Below are 27,548 nucleotides of genomic sequence, written 5' to 3' on the forward strand. Positions count from 1 at the left end.
GGCACAAAGCTCACTGCCTGCCTTCAAAATGGCCACTTAACCCCCATCCACATGGCCAGGACCATGCCTCAAAATGGCCCCCACCAACATAGCCAGCCCCCAACCCCCACTCCAAAAAGTCAAAAAACACAACACCAATCAAATCACCACAATCCAATGCCATCCATCAAGTTTCAGAAGGTTTATGCTGCCTGCTGGTGGTTTTCTGGTGCGAAATTGCAATTTCTGCAATTTCGCGAGTGCGAGATTGTTGCTTCACGATGCGAACGTGGCGAATAACCAGCAAAATCCGCGAACAGACGGATTCTGGGCCCCCTGGGCATGATAAAATCACAGCACACTGGGTGCAGGCCTATGGCACAAAGCACACAAACTGGCTTAAAAATGGCCCCTAAACCCCCACCCACATGGGACCAGGCAATAAACTGGCCCCCACCCACATAGCAAGCCCCCAACACCACCCCAAAAAGTCGTAAAACACACAAAAATCACAACAATCCAATGCCATCCATGCCCTGGCCAGAATAATGTTAAAATTAAAGAAAACAGTTGTATCATGCATGCACCCATAACTAAGCCTGGTAGTTTTCAATTCATGTGCAGAATTGTAATTTTTACAATTTCGCGAGTGCGAGATTGTTGCTGCGCGGGACGCGAGCAGTGCGAACACAGGCAAACATTTTTTTTTAAATCCGATTTTCGGGTAAGTTAGAGGCCCCCTGGGCATAATGAAAGGAATCAGAGCAGACTGGGTGGGCATAGGGCACAAAACACACTGCCTGACTTCAAAATGGCCGATTGACCCCATCCACATGGCCAGGACCTGCAGGACCATGCCTCAAAATGGCCTCCCACACATAGCCAGCCCCCAAACCCACCCCAAAAAGTCAAAAAACACACACAAAAATCACCACAAACAAACAACATCAACTTATCAACTTACTTGTAAATCAAATTTCTAATCAAAAAGTAATCCAAAAGGCCTCAAAGCCAAATCTCCAGCAGCATCCACAAAAAGTAATCCTTCCCAGTCAAGATCGAATTCAAAGTGGCCAGGAAATGGACTAAGCAATGGGAGGAGCTTGCTGGACAGGAAGAGGAAGTTGGAGACTGGGTCACTTCCTTCACCCCTCCCCAAATGTAATTTTTGTAATTTCGCGAGTGCGAGATTGTTGCTGCCCGCGCCGCGGCCCGTGAGCAGTGCGAACACAAGCAGAAAATCCGCCGCGCGCGGATTTGCGTATTTTCGCCACATCCGCGAGGTTCGCGGATTGCGGATTTACCGAAAATCCGAAAAATCCGCGAGCGGAACGGATTTTGCGCCCTCTCCTTTTGAGCCTCTTCATTGTTGCCCCTTAGGATTCTCACATTCAAAACTGCTTTTCTAATTGCTATTATCTCTGCAAGGAGGGTAAGTGAGCTTCAGGCTCTTAGTTTTAAGTCTCCCTTTACAACCATCCATGCTAACAAGATGGCTCTCAGGACCAGAGCTGCTTTCCTGCCTGAGGTGGTCACTCATTTTCTTCAAGGGCAGTCTCTCACTTTACCCACTTTCTATTCTCCCCCTCACCCTTCCAAGAAGAGAGAGATACCTCACCGCCTGGATCCTAGAAGGGTGGTCTGCTTCTACTTCGACAGAACCCTGGACTTGAGGCTGGACGATCAGCTCTTCATTGGTTACGTGTGACAAATGAAGGGCAAAGCTGTCCATAAGAGAATGCTTTCCAGACCATCATCTTGTGCAACAAGATATGCTATGCCTTTGCAAAGAAGGAGCCTCTTGAAGCTATTAGAGCTCATTCTATTAGGGCAAAGTCTTTATCTTCAGCTTTGGCTAAAGATGTCCCTTTGGTAGACATCTGTAAGGCTGCAACATGGGCCTCCCTCCATACTTTAGCGAAGCATTATTGCTTGGATTCAGAGGTGAGGAGGGACGGTCATTTTGCACGTTCTGTGCTGCAGGACTTTTTGGTATGAGTAGGTGGACACCCTTCACCTGGAGAGGGACTGCTTGGGGATTCAGTTGAAAAGGTGAGGAATCCACAGGCAGATGTATCCATCAGAGGAACGAGTTACTTACCTTCGGTAATGCTTTTTCTGGTGGATACAATCTGTCTGCAGATTCCTCACTGACCAGGGCTGCTTTCTTGCCTAAGGTGGTTTCTCCTTTCCACCTGGGACAGTCTATTACATTGTCTACCTTCTATCCTCACCCTTCCAAGGAGGAGGAGAGACTTCACCACCTGGACTCTCTAAGTGCGGTCAGTTTCTATCTGGACAGAACCAAAGACTCAAGGTTAGGTGACCAGCTCTTTGTTTGCTTTGTGGGGAAGATGAAGGGCAAAGCCGGCCACAAGAGAACGCTATCCAGGTGGATCTTCTTGTGTATCAAGATATGCTAGGCCCTGGCCAAGAAGGAGCCTCCTAAAGTTATCAGAGCTCATTTTACTAGAGCTAAGTCTTCCACATCTGCTTTGGCTAGAGGTGTTCCTGTAGGGAACATTTGTAAGGTGTCAACATGGGCCTCCCTCTACACTTTAACAAAGTATTATTGCTTGGATTCGGAGCTGAGGAGGGACGGCCATTTTGCTTATTCTGTGTTGCAGGACTTTTTGGTATGAGAAGGTGGATACCCTCTTCCGGGAGCGGGACTGCTGTGGAATTCAATTCAAAAGGTGAGTAATCCATAGGCAAATGTATCCATCAGAAGAACAAGTTGGTTACCTTATGTAACACTTTTCTGGTGGATGCAGTATCTGCCTGTGGATTCCTCACTGACCCACCCTCCTCCCCGCTGTCCACCTTCGGATACGGAAAAAATGGTCATTTTTTGACATGGTTGTTTTCCTATGTCTTTTGCTTGCCATACTGTTGGTTGGTAGAAAATCCTTTGTTTCTTTAGCTTTTCCTCTTTAACTCTATACTGTGTTTATTTGTGTATATATTGTATACTGAGTATACTTCAATTATGTTGTTGGTCCACCCGTTCGCCTCGAGGGCATGGAAAAAATGGGTGGAACTGATGTCAGCACACCGACGAGGACTTCTTATGGCTCCGTGACGTCATACAGGGTTGTGAGCGGAGCCATGCCATTGTGACGTCCTCGTCGACATGGGAGAGCTAAGGAAAAGTTTCCTTGGAATGCTGGTGCAGGGGATAATTCAAAAGGTGAGTAATCTACAGGCAGATCCTGTATCCACCAGAAAAAGCGTTACCGAAGGTAAGTAACTTGTTCTTTTGAGCAGTAACACAAAGGCTTTTGTGCCAATTCCCACATATTATTCCCAGGTATTTTTCCTGGAGGCTTTGCCTGCTTTTAGCTGGGTAATTAAACTGGTTTCATTGTAAGAACTATGCAAACTTATAGGTTCAAATCCCAGCAAGGTAAAATTGGATTTAAATTTTTCTAAGTAAATACACCGGTAACTGCATCTTTATTAAAAGTACACACATACACAATGAGTGTAATGATGTCTGAGGAGGGCAGGTTGAAATTAAAGTGGGATCAGTATCCTGAAAATGTTTCCAAAGATTTTTTTGAATTTTGCTTATCTAAATAATCTGGTTATTTTTGCGAATTACTATAGGGCTGCATGAAGAATAAATTCAGTGTATGGTATTGTGTTATGTAGTACTTTTGTTCCCAAGGGTTGCTCGCTGTAGTACAACTTACCTTACTATTCTTAACTTTTTAGGGGGGAAGTCCTATCCAAGGCTGGCACTGATGAAACAGTCACATACACTGAAATTGGTACGAAAATATTTGTTGACAGTTTTTGTTTGTGTAGATAGTTTAAGCTTGATGCTACTTTTGTAACAGTGTAGGCAAATTTAACTATCTATGCTGCGTTTTCCATGATCATTTACATAAGGATTGTATATCCATATTGCTTATGCACAGTTAACTTGCTCATTAAGTGTAATTAGCAGTTTGAAAATTCTTATTTGCAGTGGTACTATCCGTGTCATTCCTGTAGGGCCATCATTTATACATGCTGCAGAGCTGCCAACTCACACAGTGCCATGGTGTGTCACACGCTATCAGCTCTCTTTACATGGTCATGTGATGGGGAGCTGATCAGGAACCCACTGCTAAGAGTGGATTCCCAGGTCTTTTTAGAGACTGTTGTGTGAAACACCCCAGGACACTGAACCATCCTCGGCAAGCTTTTTGTTCAGGATGTGTTTGGATGGGCAAAAGGGGGCAGAAATGTCTCTTAGATGGTTCTCGGCATGATGCCCTTTCCTCTCCAAGGACTCTCTCCCTCCTCACACAGTGAATTTTTAGGTCGAGCTTTGATCGACCTGTTATATCTCTTCTGTGTAGTTTGGTAAACCCACTGATTGCCATTGGTTACTACCTGTGGCATTTAGAAATGCTAGCTTGTTATTGGTGCATTTGGGTAAATGCCCCTCCTTTGCGTGCTTAGTTCGGTCCCTGGCGATTTCACTCAGAGAAGGTTTTGTTTGACCATCACACTGTACAGCATGTGATGGCCCCTCCACCTTGTTTTTAGTTTTCATTACTCAGCTAGTTTCATTCTGTTAGTGGCTGCAAACGGTTTCACATCGCTTGATTGTAACTTGTTCTTAGTGCAGCAGATCTTTCAAACAGCCTGAGTAATGCTGCAATAAAACAAAACATGGCCAGGTGACAACTGAGTATGCATTTTTTTCAGTGGTTATCTCCTTTGGGACAAACACAAGGATTGCGCCAGAGGCTCAGAGCAAAGATAGATTGGAGAGCAGCCGAATATGGAGCAGGCCACTGGCAGATTGATGCTGACTGCTGTCAGGGTTGGATTGGGATTGAAAATCGGCCCGGGCACTCAAAAAAACAAATCGGCCCACATTTGCATAATCACTCCTCAAATCACTGTTTTGGCGTAATCTTATAAAAAAACTTTAGGAGGGGGGTAATAAAATGCCCATATTAGTTTACAGCGGTGAAACAAGTTAGGCCACTTCTACTCCGGGCCCCTGCCCCCACTCAGCATGTGCACACATTAATGGGCCGGCCAGCGAGACAAAAGGAGTGACACCTCTGCCTGTTGCTAAACGGAGGTAATGAGCGCCCATCTGCCTCTAGAAAGGCCACTCCGACACCCATTGGGCCGCTGGCTGTATTTGAACAATAGAGACAGCGCCCAAATGGCCCCCCAGACTGCTCAAAAAAGCAGCCCACAGCAGAACTCGGACACTGGCCCCTCGGGCATTGCCCGAATGCCCGCGTTACCAATCCAACGCTGACTGCTGTCCATGGATGAGTATTCTCAAGAAGATGAGTTGTGGATGGGAGAGTTTTGCTGTTTGTGTAGCGCTTTGTGCTACTGAGAGGGGGCTAAAGGCGCTCAGGGGGAAAGGAGAGACGCAAAGAGAGACAAGATAGCGAGAGGGGGGCTGGTGGATTGAGATCTGCCCCCAAAACACTACCATTTCACTTGACCCAGTAGTGCAAATCACTCTTTCATTATGAAGTTGTTTTGAAGCCGGACGGTCTTCATCGAAGAGCTGGTACTACTTTAAGGCAGCTGTAATTTGCCCTGACTCCGCAAAGGTTGCAGATTATAGTAAATTATCTCGAATTGGCCTTGTTTCTGGAGAATGGGAGCGTGCAAAAGGCAAAATATAATTTTGCCAGTCTCGCAGAACATCCCTGCAGCAGAGCAGATGGGCAGTGTTTTTGTGTATGTATGAAACAAAACAGGGTTCAGGTCCAGGCCACCATGGTACAAGCTGTGTGATCTAGGGCAATGCACTTGTACCTGTCGATAACTCAATTGTCATTTCAACAAAGAAATGTCAAGTTTCCAAAAGTTACAGGCGAAAGTGGTCTGACAATTCGGACACAAATGTGAGATGGGGGTGGCGCAAGACAAGGCTTTTTGTCATAAAATGGGATTTGCATGGGAGGCTCAGCAGTAACTCCCTGTGAACCTGCCCCAGCGGCCACTATTGATTGTAGGAGGACTCCTGTTTGAAATGTTGATGCTACAATTGCAGTCTTCTCTGTGCAAAGCGCTTCTTGGAGCTACGTCGTTATATCAATTGCTAAAAAAAAACATTACCACGAAAGAGTCTGACGACTAACCCCAGGACTGTGGCCCTTTAGTAGGACTCGTTAAAGCAGCAAAATAATCTCAAAGCTCGTGACGTCTCTGCTTGTAAATGCACAAGACTTTCTTCTAATCCAAAGTGCCTCATTGTACCTAATTGTGGTATCAAGGGTAAATTGTTTTCATCTTTGACTCCTCAGATCCTATATCTGACAGTTTTTTTTACCTACACCTTGTTCAAAGAACATTTCACCTATGAGCTGAATGGTGCTCATTTTGTCAACCTCCGGATGAAGAAATCAGGCCCAGCTGGTGCAGCTATGATTTAAACACGCGAGCTCTGCACCCCCCCACCCCCCATCGTGATGAAACAAGGAGACGAGCTAAGTCAGGGTTCAAGTTGGTGACCTGAATGTTACACACTGACGTCTTCTGCAGTGCATTAAGCCACTGAGCTATCCTGCCAGCTACGTTTGTTTTTTAACAAACATAGACACAGACAACAATAAAGTGCTCCTACGTATCTCGCAAGTCGCATCACACCTCAATCTGTAGAGGATTGAGGGGAACCCCAATGATGAAGCATGCCACCTAGGGACAACCATGTTGGGGGAAGGGTCTCTAAAATAAAATATTTTTTCTAGACACGCGTTTATGACAAATTTTCATTGTATCCTATCTAAATCCCTAAGGGCAAGTTTTTTTCGAAATATTACATTTTTGTTTTACTACATAACTAATAGGACGATAAACCGAGCCACTTCCTCTGCCTCCCTCTTTACTTTGGTAACTCTTATGACCTTAGCCAAGGGAGTCATGTAGGTGTTGAATAGAGTAGAGATGATCCTTGAGGGATGCCGCAGATGGTGTTCTTGGGTTCCAAGGTGAAGGGAGGTAGGCAGATTCTCTGGGTTCTTCCGGTGATGAAGGAGGTTTAATATTTGAGGCCGTCTCCTTGGATTCCAATGTGATGAAACCTTTTGACGAGGATGTAGGGAGATTCTGTGAGGTTGAGGAAGATTAGGCCTGTCAATTTCAAGGATGGATCTGATGTCTGTGACTGCGATGATGGTGGTTTCAGTAATGTTGTTGGTGCAGAATTCGAATTGAGAGGTGTCTAGAAGATTGTTGTTCTTCAGGTGTTCTGTGAGTTGGCGGTTGATGGCCTTTTCGAGGACATTTGCTGTAAAGGGCAGCAGAGAGATGGAGCAGTAGTTCTCAAGTTCGTTTGGGTCAGCGGATGGGTTTCTTGAGTAGGGGTTTGGCTTCTGCAGAGGAGGCTGTGGTGATGGATGCGTTGAAGATGGTGATGCGATAGTTGCTGATCGTCTTGCTCCTGTGGATGAAGATGTGATGGGGGCAGGGGTCCATGGGCACTCCTGAGTAGATAGACTTCATGATGGCTGTGGTGCTTTCTGTGGTGAGCTGACCCCAGGTGGTGAGCAGTTGGTCAGGTTTTTCATTCATGTGATCTAGAAGGCTGAGGATGTCGGTGGTGGTGGGTTGGGGTTAGAAGTTTCTGTAGATGGTGGAGATCTTGTTATGGAAGAATTTTGCCAGGGTGTTGCAGAGTTTCTTGGAAGGGGTGATGATATTTTTGGTGGCTGAGGAGTTGGAGAACTCTCTGAGGTTGAATATTTCTTTGCTGTGGTTGGAACTTGCTTTGACTTAGTCGACAAGGGCACTCCTTTTCGTCTCTTTCAGGAGCTAGTGGTATTGATTGAGGGATGTCTTGAATGTGGTTCAGTCTGTGGGCTCCTTGCTCATGTGCCATCTCCTTTTGAGCTGTTTGCAGTTGCATTTCATGGTTCTTAATTCTGTGATGTACCATCTGGTTTGTTTGGAGGACCTCTTCAGTCTGGTGGGCATAACGGGGCAACCCTGTCTGCGATCCAGGCGGGGACATTTTTGACAGCCCGTTCTAGGTTGATTGCAGTGTGTGGGTGGTAGGTGTTGAGGGCGTCCGTCGATCTTCCCTCTAAAACTTTGTTACAGGTCCGGTATGAAGGGCTGGTGGATTGGGGGCGGTGCTGGAGGATCCCTAGATGATGAAGTTAATGATGGCGTGGTCTGTCCAGATGAGCTTGGTGACATGGCTGTACTTGACTCTTTCGCTGGCTTTAAAGATGGGGTAGAGTGTGTGTCCTGCGATGTGTGTGGGAATGGTGACAAGTTGGGTGAGGCCGATATTGTTCATGCTCTCCAGTAGGTTGGCGGTGGAGGTGCTTTGTCCCTTTAAGTGGGTGTGTCCCGCCTTGAGTGCGCAGCTCAGTCTTTGTGGCTCTGCACTGCCCGGCACCTATTGCTGTGTCAGAGCCGGTCTCAGCAGCACGGGTGTGAGAAGTTGGCCTGGTATATGATGTCCACTAGTTAAAGTGGGCACCTTGCACTAGTCCAAATAACCCTGATGGTGATTTAGGAGGTCAAAGATAACCTTAGAAAGCTATCCAAGTGGTAGCTGTGGAGAGCAGCCTTCAGAATTAGTCTTGAAGGAATGTTAAGCAGCTTGTTTTACCAGAATGCAATCTTATTGTAATGGTTAAAGGCAGGAGAATCACACAGTAGTTATAAGAATATATATGTATTATTATAACACCTTAAATACCTCCCAGTATCTGCTCCATGCAGATAAACACAAAGCACACAATACTGTAGCACAGAAACACTGGTAAGTAGCACTAATACACAGTGGACTCCCGGGGGAGACCAAACCATATACAAAAATAGTGGTATAAGAACCACGACTAAAAGACAATGTCTAGAGTGTGTAGAATCACTGGGATGCCAAGGAACCACCCTAGGTGAGTAAGTAGGGACTCCATGGAGGAGGGGTGCAGTGTGAGCACACAACAGCGTGCTACGTACAATTGTGATGTGATGTGAGTTGGTACTTATATAGCGCACTACCGCTCCAAGGAGCATCTTGGCGCTGTGACTCCCTATGTCAAGCAGATGATCATGGCAAGACAGTAATGGATGTGTAGGAGGATCAGATTAGAGTTCTGCATCCAGTGTCTGACAGTGGGTAAATCCATGTTTTCAACATTTTCCTGAAATTTTTCTCCGTACTGGCTTCACGAAGGTGGTAGGGTAATTTGTTCCACGCTTTTGCCCCGATAACAGCTAGTGATTTTCCTCCCTTAGTTGCCAATCTAAATTTGGGGACAGTCAGCAGATTTGCAGTGGATGATCTGAGTTCACGTGTCGGATGGTATTGCGTGAAATGTTTCCATAAATACACTGGGCCTTGTTGATGAAAGGCCCTATAGGAGATTGTCAAGACCTTAAACAGGATACGCTTTTGTATCGGAAGCCAATGCAAGACGTCCAGAGCAGCAGAGGCCGAGAAAGCTCTTGGCCATCTGAGAACCAATCTGGCCGCTGCATGCTGCACCATCTGGAGTCTATGTAGGGCGGATTTGTTGAGCCCTGCATACAGACTATTGCAGTAGTCTAATCTTGATGTTATTAGTGCTACTGCAACCGTCCGTCTGGCACTCAGGGGAAGCAGGTCAAAGAATTTTCTAAGACCTCTAATGATGTTAAAACAGTTCCCGGCCACTTCCCTTGCTTGCTGTTTAAAGGAGGAAAACACGATGTGGGAGTATCATCTTGCCACTGACCTGCTGACTACTGCCTGCCTGACATCTCTGTGCGCTGCTAACCCCCGCCGCCGCAGCCCAACTCGCGGCCGCCGTGTGGGGTTAGGTGCTGGTGGGACTTCATTGCCCAGCACCCCGAGCGCCAGGGGCGACGCCGGCCAGGACCCACTTCCTGCCTCACGGGGATAAAACGGAGCACTCCCCTCGGTGGAGCGGGGGAGGAAAACACGACGTGGGAGTATCATCTTGCCACTGACCTGCTGACTACTGCCTGCCTGACATCTCTGTGCGCTGCTAACCCCCGCCGCCGCAGCCCAACTCGCGGCCGCCGTGTGGGGTTAGGTGCTGGTGGGACTTCATTGCCCAGCACCCCGAGCGCCAGGGGCGACGCCGGCCAGGACCCACTTCCTGCCTCACGGGGATAAAACAGAGCACTCCTCTCCGCGTCGCGGGACGCGCGCATGCGTCGCCGGGCGGAGCCCGGGCAGAGGGTGGGCCGTCTGAGGCCGTCCGTGGACGTCGAGGGACGGGACGGGCCATCCCCCTTACCTCCGGGATCCAGCATCATGGGTAAGCGCAAACTACCCTCTCCCTCAGCTGGTGGGGCCACAAAGGTAAAAGTCCCACGGAACTCTAATAGCATATTGTCTTTCTTAACTACTGCTGTGGGGGAGCTTACAACTGAAATAGCCAAAACTGAACGCAAACTGGGATTGGAGCCCTCAAATATCACCAAAGAGGGTGTAGCCCCATTGAGGTCAGCTGTTTCACGTATACCTCTAGAACCTAGCATTGTTATTGAGCCCCCCAAGGAGCACATCACAGACATCCCAAAAACCCAAGACGTGGTGGACCGGGTACTTACTGACTCCACAACACCAGCAATTCTCCTTCCAGGGGCTGGATCTTACACTCGCCCAAAACAAGGAAAGAGACAGTACAAAAAAAGGAACACTAAAAAATCTACTAAGGCGGCCAAAGGACCATTGAGCTCACTGGAATGCTCATTTAGGGACATGGTGGAGAAAATCCTAATTGAAAAAGTGGAGTCTACATTGACCTCAATAGCTAAAGACATTATTGATGTTTTAAATGAATGTGTCACAGGGATCCTAAAAAAATGTGAGCGTCTGAAAACATGTTTAGCCACCAAGGAACCCCCAACCTTTGTGTTTAAAGGTGACATTTCGACAGTACAGGGGCGCATGCATAATCAACCGTTTAGTGGGAAAAAAAGGCTCCCTAAACAATCACCTGATGAGGAAAGCGTTCCAGCTGTATCTCCTAGTTGTTTAGATCCTCAACAGGCTGGCTCCGCTACAATTACACAAGGGGTGATCCCCCCTGCTGTTGTTACGGACCCAGTAAATAGAAAGATCCCTTTAATGACTAAATGCGCATATCAGCCAACAATAGATCTACCCCCTGAGGCTGCTCCCTTTGTCGCCATTATAGTTAACGTTCCCCCACTTAAGATAGGAGAAAGGGAATCCCCACAGCAACTACTGTCTAGTGTCAGGTCCTGGTGTAATGAAAACTGCACAGGGGAGAAAGACATGGCTAACAGAATTCTATCGGCAAGACGGGTGGGCTGGCTTGGTCGGACCACTAAATCCCAGAAAGGTGATTGTATAATTACAAATTTTGACAATCCATTTGAGGCATGCAGACTATTCTGGGATGCCTCAAGTTTGGAGGGGCCGGTAGTAGGGCTCTCTGCACTACCACTAGGATTCTTTTATTCAAACATTAGCCCTCATTCTCTAACAAACAGAAAAGAACCTAGCTGGAGGGATCCCCCATGCACCTTACTAGCTAATCCCAAACAGGATCCGGTCCATAGCTGGTCCACGATTAACACAGCATTACATCCCAAACCCAGCACTAATACCGGGACTGGCTCAAGGGTGACATTGCCCCAGCAAAATAGATTTTTACCCCTGACACAAGAAGAGGTGATAAATTGACTTCCTGTCCCTCTTGGGGAACCACAAACTCAATCCATAGTCGAAAAACCCAATATTGGTATTATAAATAGAAAGACCAAAATCATGAGTTGGAACATAGCGGGGTTGCGCTTCAAAAGGGAGGATAGTACCTGGATAAACCTCATTAAAGAATATGCCATCATAGCTCTCCAAGAGACCTGGGACAGAGGGAGTAACTTCTGGGTCCCAGGGTTTACATCGTATTTTACCCCAGCAAGCAGTACAACAACAGGTAGAGACAAAGGGGGCCTCATGTTTCTGGTTTCTGTAAACATAGCAGGATCAGCCAAACAGCTAGTCTCTCACTCTTCAAATCTTTTAATCCTGGAGATTAGTTTGCCAAATGACCTGAAATGTTTAATGATTCATTTCTATAACTCTATACTAGATGGTAAACCCAATGAGCATCTCTGCTCTCTGGAATTTTTTTTACTTGATTATAGGGAGCAAGAATCCACTTTTGTACATTTTATACTGATGGGGGATTTTAACATTCACCTTTGTAATTTAACTTGTCAGATCAAAGATAGGGATGGTCCATCAAACGCTACTCTTCAACACTTTGAACATAGTACCAAAGGAGTTGGGCTGGAGGCCCTCCTATCAAATATTGATCTATACGAACCAGGGTTCCAGGATAGAAATGACCGTGTTAATACCTATTGTGCAAGGAACGCAGAGTCCATAATTGACTATATATTTGTATCCCCTGGTCTGCTTAGTATGGTGTTTTTTTATAACGCAGTGATATCTGCCTTTAGTGACCACAACCCGGTCATCCTTGAGCTGGATAACAGTGTAGGTCTCCTTAAGGCTGAAGTTAACAATATAGCAGACACGATCGTACTAGCGAAAGACCAAGGTAGAAGGTTGAAGTGGAGTAAAGTTACTCCACCAGATTTCTTCAATAATTTAACTATAATAGCTAGTAATGAATTAGACATTTGCTTGGACTGCTCTAGGCAGGGGGGGGAAACGATCACCTCTTACACCACAATATGTACCCTTGTGGCCAAAGAATTAACCGTTAATATCCGGAACAAAACCCCCCTACTAAAGGGGTGGTTTGACAAAACCTGTTCCAGAGCCCATAGTGATCTTATGGCGGCCCTTAAAAAATCTCCGAGGGACAAGGAGGAAGTTGTAAGACTTAGAAAGGTTTATAAAGTCACATTGCAGGCTCGCAAAGGAGCCTTGAAAAAGGATGCCTGGATAGCTCTAATGGATAAGGCAACCCTGAGAGACAGCGCCAGCTTTTGGGCTATTATTAATAACCCTCTGTTCTCTGGTATGGAGAACGATACCTTGGAAGCTAATATTAGCGAGAAAGACTGGTTAGATCATTTTAAAGACATCTATGGGAGTGATCGGAAAATCGAACCTTCCACATCTACTGTAACGAATCCCAGCCAGCCGGCCCTCTTTTTTTCGCTAGAAGAAGTGGAGAAGGCGATAGAAAACACAGAGGGGAAAAAAGCACCAGGACCGGACGGTGTCCCTGCTGATATGTACAAGGCAAACACTACGTTTTGGGCTAAAATATTGACAAATGTTTTCAATGCATCTATAACACATGGGCTCCCAGACTCCTGGTCCCGCTCAACCATCATACCGGTCTTCAAGAAGGGGCAAAGAGGAGACCCTAGGTGCTATAGGCCCATATCGCTCCTTGACTCATCAGTCAAAATTCTAGGGAAGGTGATCTTAGCTAGAATTGAAGATTGGGCTGCTAAAAATTCTATTCTGTCTAACGCCCAATATGGGTTTAGAAGGGGGAGAGGGACCGAAGATCAGTGCCTCAATTTACACCTTATCCTGAACAAATACACGGTGGCAACAGGGGGATCGATCTATCTCGGGTTCATGGACTTGTCCACAGACTTTGACCTGGTTAACCGGTCCAGGCTGTGGACCATTCTCCTGGACTTAGGGCTGGATCAATCCCTGGTCTATTTTCTGGCAGAGGTTCATCGGGACTTAGATGCTTCCATTAGAATGACTCAAGAGGGAGCCTGCACTGCTAGTTTTAAGTCCACTAGAGGGGTACGCCAAGGATGCATCCTTGCTCTGATGTTATTCTCACTTTACATAAATCATCTGGATGAATCATTGGGCAGGACGACGCTAGATACTCCGCGTTTTGGAGGATTGTCTATCCCGGTCCTCCTCTACGCGGACGATGCCGTTTTAATGGCACGAACACCCCTAGGCTTACAACGACTACTGACTGCTTTTGACGAATTTATGTCTTCACTTGACCTAAAAATTAACATAGGAAAGTCACACGTTATGGCAGTGGGGGGTAGAAATAACAAACTCAACACCTTCCATTGCAACCAGACAGCAATCACTAGAGTCAAGGTCTTTACTTATTTAGGGGTGGTAATTGACGATAAGGGCACCCCAAATCTCGGCCAAGGTTAACGCAATGAAAAGATCCTCAGCTGCCATAATAGGCTTCGCTAAACGCCTAGGGGGTAAACTGACCGAAGCCATCCTATCCATATACAGAGCTAAGTCAGTCGCAATCGCTAGGTATGGGGCCACAATATGGGGTTATACTCATCTGGAGGCAGTCCAAAGAGAGGAGAATACATTTTTACGTACTCTCCTAGGGTTACCACAGTCGACAGCTACATTCTCCATCCACCAGGAGCTCAGGCAGGGGTACATCAGTGATATTATTAAGTTGGCCCCTATCTTGATGTGGTTAAAAACCTGGCTTAATCCCCAGCTGTCCCTGAACCACGCGATTATAAGGGACTGCATGTCCCTGGATAACATGAAAAGAATCCAGTGGCTGTCCTATATCAAAAACACCCTAAGTGATTTGGGCCGTCCAGAACTATTTTCATACCTGGAGGGTATAGTTAAAGCTGATTTGGTCTGGGCCAAAACCACCTTTATTAAGTATAGAGAATTGGAGCGGGAGGCGGAAGAACTAAGGAAGCCAACTGTGAGGGAGCATTATTTATCTATATCATCTTTAACTATTCAACCATACCTCACCGTTGTGTCAATCCCGTTTCATCGTTGGTTATTGACTAAATTTAGATTTAACCAAATCCATTTTTTGCTAACTGACTCTAATGTTTGGGCAAGGCCCGAGGACGTGGCCTTTTGTAAATGTGATGGTTACTCCCTGCAGGATACTTTGCATTTTACTTTCTTCTGCTCCTACTATTCCTTACCCAGAAAAAAGTTTATTATTCCCCTGATAAAATGTAAGGGGTTTGTACAAGCGAAACCAGCATTGTTATTTCTAAAATTATTGGAATCCCCATTCATAATGTTTGGAGTCGCTAACTTTTTTGTTGCTGCTATTCGCCTTAGGAAACGCATTATGATGAGCCACTTAAGTTTAGCAGGTGCTGATAAATGAATTTACATTGACTTAAAAATGTTTTAAAAACTGTAAATATTTTTAAAAAAATGTTTGTCTTATTCATTATGTCCATGTACCCCCCAATTTGCTCTATACAATGTACTTTTTATGATTTTAATTAATCGAAATAAAGTGGTTTTGAACTTGAACTTAAAGGACAGAGTATTATCGAATTTAATCCCCAAATTCCTTACTGCCATGATGGTATTCGGTGGAGCCTCTGCCTCCTTCGGCCACCATGACTGAGGAGAAAAACAGTTATTGGGCCCAAAAGGCACAATTTCTGTTTTTGCAGAGTTGCATTTCAGGTGATTATTAGTCATCCATGAAAAGATTGCAGAAAGGCATTCTTTCAAGGTCAATTCGTAGTTGGTAGAATTTTTGTCAAGAGGTAATACCAGCTGGGTATCGTCGGCATATGCGATTGTACTAATGCCGAAAGAAGAGATCAGTTTGATCAGGGGGACCATATAAAGGTTAAACAATGTAGGGCTTAGACTTGAGCCTTGCGGGACCCCTGTTTCCAACATTTTTTCTTCAGAGCGGAATTGACCCAACATAGTAACCTGGCGTCTATGTGCTAGGAAAGTTCTGAACCATTTGAGAACGGTTCCTGCTATGCCCGCTTTGGCTAGGCGATGTAAAAGGATAGCATGGGACACCGTATCAAACGCTGCAGAAAGGTCAATTCAATGAGAGAGTTGCGGTTGCAATTTTAAAGTTTAAGGACCCTTCCCAGTGGATTTTGAGGAAACCCTTTGGAACATAGAAGGTTGGAGAGCCACCCCACTAGTGGATACCGAAGTACCAGAGTTACCTAACCCAGAGGAGCCAGGAGCATAGGTCTGAAGTGGTGTCAGAAACCGCCGTCTTTCTTCAAAGAAATGCCACTGCTGGAAAGAAGAAAAGTGTTTGGTGGAATCCGAAGGTGGGTTCTTGATGGAAGGAACCTGAAAGCTGAGGGGACAGAGTCTGGGTCACTCAGGAGTGACCAGGGGCTTGGTAGACAAATGCCCAATTATACCAGGTGCTTCAGGTGTGAAAAAAGAGACCTTGTCTCTACAGCTGCAGGAACCAGGAGACGTCGAGGATGACCAGGATCCGAATACGAGCTGTCCCGCGAAGGATGTCAAGTGCTGGGGGGCGGGTGTCCGGCGGGAGCACCAACAAGCCTTGGTAACGGTAACCCACAAAGAAGGTAAAGAAAGGTCCACGGTCTGGCCCAGCAAGGACCAGAGGCCTCACCACAGCCAGGGGAGTCAGGTCAGGCCTAGAGCAACCAGGGGAGCCCAAGAAAATCAGGATTGTCCCTTAAATGGAGCCACAGGTCGGATGCACAGGAGTCGCGAGGGGACCTCTAGCAGTTTCACCAAAGAACAGCTTGCAGAGCACAGAGTGCGAGGAGGCCAAAGTCCTTGGTACAAAAATTGATAGACCTCACTGTCCGAGCTTGACTATAACGTTGAAAATTGCATTTAAAGAAGACCGGGGCAGTACCGCAGATGGGTTCCTCCGAATACCCTGATGATGCCGCCTTATTTGTTAGGCCTTTTTTGTTCTGCCTTCTTCGTTCTGCCGTGCTGGCCCGTAAACAAGTGGTTGGGCCAGGGGGGTGGGGGGGTGGGGGAGGGGTAGAACTGGAGGCTTATCTGGAGGGTTATCTCGGACAGACATACCTTCATTGTAAGTCATGTCACTTTTCCACACCAAACCCTTGTCTTCCCAAGCGCCTCTCAGCTGCGCATAAACCTACCCCTCTCACTATTTTACAACTCAATGTTAGATCACTCTGTAAGCACCATCAAGAGGTTAACACTCTCCTACTTGAAGAAAATCCTGACATCCTCTTCATTTGCGAAACTTGGCTACATGATGACATGACGAGTATTACCAACCTCACGCTACCAGAGAGCTATCATATGAAATCGATAAATAGAGACACTAGAGGTGGCGGCATCGCTGTCATCTATAGAAAGCAATTTCTTTGCTCCTTCACTAAAGAACACATCTCGAACTGTGAAAGCGCTCGCTTTAAGATCGCAGCGGGCCCCCATTTTTCTTTATCCGGCCTCTATATTTATCAACCCCGGGTCCTTCACCTGAGTTCATAGAAGCTCTCCTTGAAGTGGCGAACTCCCTGGTGGTGAGCTCGGCAAACTTCACCATATTAGGAGACCTAGACCTCCATTTCGACCGGAACCAAGACCCCATCATTAAAAACCTTCTGGCCGACCTGTCAGCCCTACAACTTTACCCCCTGATCCAGGACGCCACCCACTCTGCTGGACACATCCTAGACCCTGTCTTTACTAACTTCCCGGAGACTATAACAGAGGCGCCCAAACCCATGGGATGGACGGACCATCACTTAATCAAATTCACGATACTGATTAAGGAAGTGTTTAACAGGGCTGAACCTACCCGTCACCTCAAAAGAGCATGGCACAAACTCTCAACCAATGACCTGCACTCCACCTTAGGAGAATTCCACCAAGAAGCACATATAAACATGAACACTATATATGCTGCCTTCCATAACTGGATCACTCAGGGACTAGACACCCTTATCCGTCTCAAATGGACTAAGGGACGCAGCTCCCCCTCCAATCCATGGTACAATAACACCTTGAAAACCATGCGGAGGGAATGTAAGAAAGCCGAAAGAGCATGGAGACGGGAATACAGTAACAAAGACAAATCTGTCTATCGTTCCAAACAAAAGCTATATCACAAAGCCATCTGTTCCGCTAGGGCTGCCTTCTATGCTGAAGAAATTCACTCTAATCCTAACCCCTCCAAAGTTGTGTTTAAACTAGTAGATGAGCTGCAGAGTAACAGGTCTCCTTCCTCCAATATCATGTCTGCGCAGCAATGTGAGGACCTCGCCTCATTTTTTGTCGAAAAAGTACAAAGTATCTATAAATCCTTCCCACACCACTCTGCTACATCACTCAGCTCCCCTATATCCATTAATAATGGCACCATGATGGAGCATATACCGGAAATCTCTCATGAGGACCTGACTATACTTTGTAGAAAAGTCAAATCTGGTTCCCCAGCAGACCCTATGAGACCGGCCCACTTCATCGAATCCCTAGACTTTTTTCTACCTTCCCTGGAATTTATATTGAATCTGTCCTTCTCCTCGGCCAGTGTCCCGACTGCCTGGAAGCAAGCATGGGTCACTCCCATCATTAAAAAACCGACCCTCGATCCCTCCAAACCAGAGAACTTCAGACCCATTACACTGCTCCCATGGATGTCCAAACTCGCAGAGGCCCGCGTAAACACCATCTTGTCCAAACACATGGATCTAAATAACATCTTAGATCCATCTCAAAACGGGTTTAGGCCGGGCCACAGCACTGAGTCTGCCCTCCTAGCCACGTCGGAACATCTCCGGACGATACTTGACGCCGGTCAAAGTGCTGCGCTGATCCTATTGGACCTCAGCGCGGCCTTTGACACGGTATCTCACAACATTCTGCTAAATCGTCTGGCCACTATGGGTTTCTCGGACCGTGCCTTGGAATGGTTCCGCTCCTTCCTGGAGGACAGAACTTTCCGGGTATCAGCCCCTCCATTCCTCTCCCAGTCCCACTCCATCGAACAGGGAGTCCCTCAGGGCTCTGCACTCAGCCCATCCCTTTTTAACCTATATGTGCAGCCGCTTGCGGCAGTAGCCAGAGAATGGGACCTCACGCTGGTATCATACGCTGATGACACGCAGCTGGCTATCACTCTTACCGAGGGTCCCTCTACCTCTGCAGCAAGATTCAGGGATGGGCTGGCTGCTGTAGCCCAATGGATGACGGATAATTGCCTGCAGCTTAATGCAGGCAAGACGGAGGTTCTGCTCCTCGGAAAGAATACTGGCCACTGGAACCAGCACTGGTGGCCATCGTCCCTGGGCACCATTCCACCCCCTAAATCCTTGGTCAAAAACCTAGGCGTCTGGATGGACTCCTCACTCAACTTCCAGACTCACACAAAAAAAGTAGCGGCCACTTGTGTAGGCCTGATGAGGAGCCTTAATCCCATACTCGGCTTCTTTGATCCCAAGGTTCGTCAAACGATCATCCAAGCCACAATTCTTTCTCGCCTGGACTATGCTAATGTCTTACTTCTGGGCGTCAACAAAGCAGAGATAGCACGCCTGCAACGCTTGCAGAACACCGCGGCAAGAACCTAGGTCGGGCTTCCCCGTAGGTGTTCAGCCAAAGCTACAATCCGAAAGTTGCATTGGCTACCTATCGAGTCACGAATCCAGTTTAAAGCTCTCATCATGATCTTTAAAATCCTTAAGACTGGATGTCTAGAACTTATCCGGCCACTCCTCACACCTTATGTGCCACAACGCAATCTGCGCTCACTAGGCCAACAACTACTGACGGCCCCCCTCACAAAGCTAGCTCGTACTGGCGGACGCTCCTTCAGAGTGCTAGGAGCCAAACTTTGGAACACCCTGCCAGTGAACATTCGCTCATTGGAAAATCTGTCTGCCTTCCGGAGAGCCGTCAAAACCCACCTATTCCCTCCCCTTTAGGCCCCCCGCTTCCGTCTTCTGTCCTCCGTGGAGTTTCTGTGGTTCTTTAGCGGCGGGACGCCTCTTTGCTGGGGCAGCTGTTTGCGCTTTATCAAATTTTAACATTAACATTAACATTATATGGGGCTCAGGTGCCCCCGGGGGATTTTAAATCCTGCCTGGCCCACCCTGCCTGGCAGCTTGGTGCCTTTATCACCAGTTTTGCCGCTGTTTTCTCGGCACCCCCTTTTGGTTCCCTTGAGGGGGCAGCACTTCCAGCCCTATTGTTGCTTTTGGGACACACCTCCATTCCAGGGCCTTTGCCCTGTTTAACGAGCCGACCCCTTAGCCCCCTTCGGGTGAGGGCCTCTGCTCTTTCCCACAGTACAAACAAAGTACAGTACCATAAGTATGCTGTATAGTAGGTGTTGAGACATTTCCTCTAATTCTAATAATGGTACAAGCAGGGGAGGTGTAAGCGCTGGATAGGATGGAAGCTGCAGAGGGGGTGTATTTGGGAGCAGAGAAGGAGCAAGCGCTGCAAAAAAAGCAAATAAAAGAACAAAATATATCAACATTAGCAGGCACATTTTAAATGACAAAGGATTTTTATTGTGCAGAGTCTTTTTTAGCTGTTGCCTGTATGTTGTTTTGCCGTCCAGCTTACAGAAGGGCAAAGGCTCGGTGGATAATTCCAATTTTCAGGCGTCTAGGTGTCATAAGTCACCTGTAGGCGTGGAGAATTCTGCAGACTGATTTGTCGGCCCATATGGTCTTTGCAGTATCGAGATTCTTAATGATTATGTGGCTTGTATGACAGAAAATGGGAGTTGTTGCCTAAAATGACTAATTGGAATATTTATGGTGTACAACTGATAATGATTCACTGATTTTATGATCTTAAATTATTTGTATTGATCTTAGGAAATTGTGTGATTCTGTAATATTTAGTTTTTGTTTTTATGTATTTATTATTTGTGATGGATACATCTGCCTATGGATTATGCACCTTTTGAATTCCCACACTGTGCAGCATTTCTTGGAAACTTTTCTTCTCAGTTCTCCCACGTCGACGAGGACGTCACAATGGAACGGCTCCTCAAGTGATTTAATGTGACGTCATCAGGGCCATTAGAAGGCCTAGTTGATGTGCTGACATCAGTTCCCTTTTTCCCCCTCCATCGACATGTAACACTTTTTTCTCAGGCTCTCTTTTTCTGGGAGTTTTATTTGATACTGTTGTTGCGACGACGTAAACGTTGATGATGACTACACCTAAGATGTCGGGGTTCAAGCCCTGCAGGGAAGGCGGAGGTCAGATGTCCATCACTGACCTGCACGAAGATTGTTTGTGGTGCCTTTCTTTGCATCACAACGTCGGGACCTGCACTTTGTGTAAGCAAATGAAATTAAATGGAAAAAAATGTATATAGCACAACTAATACCTAAGGGTTTTCTAGGCGCTAGCTCAAGGAGAGAACCACAGTAGTTAACCCTAGACTTTCCTAAAAGTTAGCATTGGGTTTCCTTTTTTAGTTCTAACAGGAGAGAGTTCCAGAGTCTGGCAATTCCACCCAGAAAACGTATGCCACCCTATTCAGCTTTTTTATATTTGGGCATGACAATGTAGTGAGTTGAGGCAGACCTCAGTGTCTGAGCTGGACTATAACGTTGAAAATTGCATTTAAAGAAGACAGGGGTAGTACCATGTACTGCTTTAAAGGTAATGCAAAGAGCCTTAAAATCAATGCGTTTCTTCACCAGGAGCCAGTGTAATTGTCCAAGTGCAAGAGCGGCGGGAATACCCACCACCAAACAGGCAGCAGCATTTTGCACAATCTTAATTTTAGTGAGAGATTTTTTCCTGATCTTGTAAAAAGAACATTATGCTAATCTCTTGGACACAGCACCCAACAATCAGTACCCGAGGATGATAAATCACAGGACCAATATTAATACAGGACTTGCCCTTCAGATCAAAAATATAACTACTGAAGGAACTAAAGGTATCAACAAACAGCCGGAAGATGAACAGCAGTCCTGTTTCAAAAGCATCAATTCTCACCATCCTCAGTAAGGGAATTAGAAATACTCATTGCCCAAACAGATAGGTTAGCTACTGACATGCGAAACACTATTAGGAACATGAAGAATACTCTACTTCTCTCAGAAAGTTATCTCTCCAAAATTATCCAGAGTCAAAAATCGGCACACACTCTCCACAATAAGCTCAACACTACCCCACTGCCTCTGTCTAATAGTATCTACCGTCCAAGTATTTTCCTTAGATATCTGTCGGACATTAAAACCCAAAACCTACTACTTACTTACGATACGACTTCCAACTTCCACCTTAAGATAAATGATTAGAAGATTCAAGTGGTCCTAGTTACTGTCATCAGAATAACACATACAAATCACAGAAAGCCAAACTCCAATAACCTGAAAGAAATACCACTAATCCCAGAGGGGCCAGTCTCAAACTCTGACCTTGACAACCCTACAAAAAAGATCTCATGCCTACTTATCAATTGCTGCTCAGCAATGAAACATGCCGCTGACATTGCCGACCTAATCATGAACCAAGACATTGACTTGTCTATTCTAATGGAAACATGGCTATCTGAATCATCCTCTCCATGCCTAGACCTTCTGGTGCCACTTAACTATAACATTGTAAGACTAGAAAGGCTAAACAAAACGGGAGGAGGGTTGACCTGTATCCACAGATCAAACATCACCATCTCTAAAGGTATCTCAGACCCTATCAACTCATGTGAATACCTGGGGCTCACAGTACAATTCAAAGACAACTAAGTGTACAAATTAAATGCATTCTATCACCCCCCAGGCAAAAACCTAATTTTCTTAGACCATCTAATGGAAATTATAACAGCTAACTCAGAATCTCACTCCAATGATATTTTTCTAGGAGACTTCAATCTTCAATCTTCACTGGAACGACATCTAGGATAATCAGGTCAACATTCTTAAAGGATTCCTAGCCGACCACTCACTAGTGCAAGCTTGTGCCCTATTGCCCCATTCCAAAGAAGCTACATTAGACTGGATCATCTCCAAAGAAAATGTGATCCAAGCAATCTCAATCGTTCCTTGTGACTGGTCTGATCACCACTTCATCACTTTCCAAATACCAGCCACAAAAAAGAAAACAATCTCATAACCAAACAAACCCAAACATTGGAGGGGGGTGGGCGTACACTGCCTCACACTCCTGCACTCAGTTTGCCCAGATGCATCATAATAAATACAGTAGCCTGGGCATCCAAAAACAGTTCAGAAAAATGACCTTGGATCTATGTGGAAAATTTTCGGTATGATCTCCTTGGTTGAGTCCATCAGGACATGGATGTAAGACCCAAGAGACATGTGGCATTCGTGGATTTCAAGGCCAAATTCCCCAATGAGAAAAAAATCTTGCCTGACTGCTCCATACGTTTTGACTCCCTATCAGCAGGTGTAGATGGCAAGGGCCCTGCCGACAGCTCAGAAGAGCAAGAAGCTTGAACCACCAAGCTTTCCAGTGCTGGGTGGGCAGACAGAAAAGCTGGATCCCCAGGAGCCACTATGAACCTTCTAGCCATGTTCTTGAGAACTGCAGGGGAGGACATTGGCTTCTGTCAGACATACAAAATAGGCTCCGTTAAGGCCTCATTGAAGGGCAGCAATGGTTCCGAAGCACGAGTAGATGAATGGATCACCTCTGTAAGAATATTTGATTTCAGTTCAGCTGTAGGCAGAGGTAACTCTTAAAGGTTTACAGCCTTTCTAATCACAGTATGATAAGAAGTCACTTCGGAAGATGGTAAGCCCTCAGGCTTGCAAAAAACTGGTCTACAACATCAGGTGAAAGTTCGACCAAGTTCGAAAATGCTGAAATAGTGCAAATGTGAGAATCATTGATATCATCGATATCTGGATCAGCAATGCTCACAGAAGGTTGTACCTGTGTGGTGCTGCTTTCATCTCGTACTTCACCGCCACCTAATCATAATGGTGAAGTCTCAACGAATGCCGTCATCAGAATAGGTAGCTGCTGGAGACAACACATTGCATGAGCCGTTACCGAACCAAGCAAAGTATCGATATCCATAGGTAATGCTGATGGTAGTGTAAGACAGACGTCCAACAAGCATTCTTCTCCGCATAGCAGACATCGAAGCAAAGGTAAGATGCAATCTTGCCAGATTGGTCTGAATGAAAGAAACCAAGTTGTAATCCAAGGACTCTAGTGATTCGGTCTCGGTAGCGTATTGCTAGGATCGTCTCTTCCATTGTAGCTGGAGTTTTGTCTGTGGCTTGGCTTGCCATATCGGAGCAGAAGGATCAAACATAAAACTCCTGCTACGAGTCCCAAAAGAAGAGGCAGGCCGCCGAAAAATGAATGAACAAAATTCGGGAAAATGCCCAGAATTTTTTCAAAGGGTGCTAACAGTCCCGAAAAAATTGTCTTAAATACATGTGCGATGCCACTGGTATCAGACATGTTTAAGATTTGACTTAACATTTCTACGAAATGCACGGGGCAATTTGTTGATAATAGGGAATTTATCTCTGCAGCTGTGCTTGCAACTTGCAGATCATACGTCTCTTTTGGACGAGGTTAAAGGCACAGTAGTCTATAAAAGAATAGACTTCATTCTGCTTAAAGTATCAATTTGAATAGATGAGATATTCAAAGAAGGCCATATTGCCGCCTCCATGTCTGGATTGCTGTTTGGATACAATACTTGCATACAGCAAGTGACCATGTAAGTAACGCTCACGAAATAGGCTTTTCCTGGCACCATGCCACAACAGCTGTGGTCACTTATTAGAACATAACTGCCGTTGGAAAGCTGTCTAAAGAATGGCTCTATCTGTGTTGCAGGAGTGCCATGCAGGTGACATGAAAGGTTATTTGAAGACCCTTCGCAGGCTCCATGCAAGTTTATACCTTGACACAGAAGTGTACCACTTAGTGATTTTTTACAATTGTTACCACTAAGGAATACCTCCTTTTTTCCTTCACTATAACATTTGTGTGTATAAGGTAAGCTCCATGTTGACTTGATGTATCCTTTACCCAACCTTTCATACAGGCCTGCTGGTATATATTTTTGGCAATACTTAAACTGGAAAGTTATCGGAATTGTAATTGTTCCGTGTATTATCCATTCAATGACAGGTCTCTCTGACATTGTCAATGGTAATCTCTCAAGTTTTTCAATGCTCAGAATCGTATAGTCTGCTCCTTTTTGTGCCAAACTGATTTGTTTATCAGTAAGGTTAAAGATAGAGAATAAAGATGTTATGTTAATTAGACGCCATGGCATGTAGCCTGAACGCAGATTTTGCAACGTCCAGCCAAGTTGTACAATAGAACGCAATTGGGACTGACCATGTTGTAACATTAGTAAGTCCTGCTCTATTATATCAATAGCAGATGATACAATGCTGTCAAGTGAATATATTCTGGAGGACAGAGTCGTTAACCCATTGTCCACTACAGAAAGTGATTTTTCCAAATTTATACGATCAATTTCTCGTATTTTTTCAGCTGTTTCAATTTGTGTTACTTTCCAAGCTTCGTTGTAAGCAGCGTATATACCGGCGTATATGAAACGTTTTGTTTTGCTGTTTGCGTGGTCCCAGTATGAAATCACGCAAGTCAGCACCGTCTTTAAGTAAAGTCAAGTGTTGCTTAATTTCAGCCAGTGTGGATTTCTGTAGCCATTCGAGGCACAGTTTCCCTACACTGTATGTTGTAACTATCCCTGTATGTTGTCTCTGGTAGTATTTTGGGTCTGGCCTGTTCTGTTTTAACCCCTGTGTTTTGTTCAGGAATCTATCTTGACAGTTCTTTGTGTCTGTGGGCCAGATCAACCATTTTTCCAATCAGGATTTGTTGTGTTTTGGTGTAAAATATGGGATACGTCTATCTCAACATCTGTAGTGCTATTACTATCAGGTATTGGCTTCGGAATAGACGGTTTATTTAAGTCTTTTATCTTGGCTAAACCAAGACAGGTTGTTTGCTGAATGGTGTCATTCAGGAAAATTATCTGTTCTGGGATCATGCAGGCTCTAAATAATGCTTCTAGACCTTGTACCTGCCAGTCTTTTTAACCCCAGATGGTTTTTGTTTCAATGTTGTTTTTCCAAAAATCAAAACCAAATGTAGACATTTTGTCATAAAAATGTTCAGAATAAATCAATTTAGTATTTGTCAACATTGTTTTCATTCCTGTCTTATTTAACATTTTGAAATAAAACGTTTCTGAATCACTGTTGTTAAACCCTGAGAAGTTTTGGAATTTCTCCCCAAAAAAATTCGAGCTGCCTTTTGGCGGAGTTGGACAATGTTCCCATTGATTATAAGTTAAAACATTTCTAGGTTGAGCAGATTTATGCAAATAGTGATGACCAAAATGATTATAACAATATAACTCTTCATAATTCGATGAACCCTGTAAATAATCATGTTCTGTGAATTTAGCTGACATTACTAAATCATCTGACATCATATTATTAATATTTTCAAAGTCCCAATCATCAGAGAAAGTACTTGGTGTCACAAAGTCACTTAAGGAAACCTTAAACTGGTGTGGATATTTCATGAGCTCAATCGGGCCACAGATTTCATAATCCATTTTGTCCCATGCTACCCCACCGGGTATTGGATTGGCTGTGATGTTCACTGATGACAGTTCTCTTTTCTCGATGTGAGAGGAACTATGAGGCTTTAGGACCAAGTTGATGTTCTGACTTGCTGTGTCCATTGTACTATATTTTCCATCAATAAATCTCCCCAAACATAAAACCATGATGAGCCAAAGCAGGAGGAAAAGTACACCTAACACAATACAAAATTCAATCCATGGTGAAATCAGATATGTTTCTTTTAGTTGGTGAAAAAGTTCAGTCATTTTGTCTTTGAAAGTTTTTGTTACTGTTGTTTCTTCATGCTCGCTTGGATTTTCAGAAAAGTCATCGAAATTGATGAAGTAGCCAGATGCAGTTCTGTCAATTGTTGGAATCGCTTCCGGATTTTCATTTGCCTTTGGATCTTTCTTTGTTTCATTAGCATAGTCTGAGGCTACATCGTTGTAGACAGGTGTTTCTTGACGAACTGTTGCAATTTGGGTTTCAAGAGGCACAAGTTCCATGGCTTTGTTGCATAGTTCTTTTTTATTCACTGTAGGTTTATCAAATGTGATTAGTCTTTCAGTTTGAACCTCTTGGATTGTAGCAAAATTTGGTCTTCTGCTATTTCTTGGGAGTCCACTGGGTCTTCTACTTATTATTGGCCACATGATTGTGGTTTTACCAGGTCGATGGATACAACTCGGTTCTCCTTTTTACCAGCAAGGGGCGGTAGTACTACTGATCTTGTTCCGCTGACAGCTAAGACAGGTACTGCTTTTCTGTAAGAAGTCCCAAATTCCTTCTTCACCGCGATCTTTTCTCTGACCAGATCCCCAATCTTTGGAATCCAGACAGGTCTTGCTGGGACAGGTGGTTTTTCTTCAGTGGCTGTTGGCTTTAACTTTATGTTACTTAGATTTCTTCTTGTTTCATTCAAGTCCTGTAAAGCAGCCAAACGGTCTTTGATATCAAAGGCTTTTTCTTCTACCACTGAAGTGTGACTATCTATGTCCTGAATGTGCATCCTAGTACCGAACAATAGTTTGTAGGGAGTGAAACCTTTTAGAGAATTTCTTGGCAGATTGTTAAGACTACGTTGGACACTTGTTAAATGTTTGACCCACCCATCACCCGAACCTAATACCCTCGCCGTTATAGATTGCTTTATGTCACATTTTTTTCTTTCCACTACCGCATTTCCCTCAGGATGGAAGGGAGAAGAGTACCGCAATGCAATTCCCATGCTGGCCATGGCCTCCTTGTAAGCCCGAGAGCTAAACTCAGGACCCTGGTCAGAATGTAGCATGCCAATTGCGTATGTGCTAATAAAGACTCGCAAATCT

The 27,548-nt window shown here is 45.2% G+C and overlaps 1 protein-coding gene across 1 annotated transcript in view; it reads left to right on the forward strand.

Moving 5' to 3' along the window:
• Nucleotides 1–27,548, forward strand: part of LOC144771843 (omega-amidase NIT2-like) — an 823,895-nt gene that overhangs the window by 726,402 nt on the left and 69,945 nt on the right. Inside the window, exon 9 of the mRNA XM_078656107.1 lies at nucleotides 3,697–3,752. Coding sequence (XP_078512233.1) covers nucleotides 3,697–3,752 — 56 coding nt within the window. The remainder of the gene's footprint in view (nucleotides 1–3,696; nucleotides 3,753–27,548) is intronic.

The sequence above is a fragment of the Lissotriton helveticus genome, chromosome 8 (assembly GCF_964261635.1).
Source record: "Lissotriton helveticus chromosome 8, aLisHel1.1, whole genome shotgun sequence".
Taxonomy (NCBI): domain Eukaryota; kingdom Metazoa; phylum Chordata; class Amphibia; order Caudata; family Salamandridae; genus Lissotriton; species Lissotriton helveticus.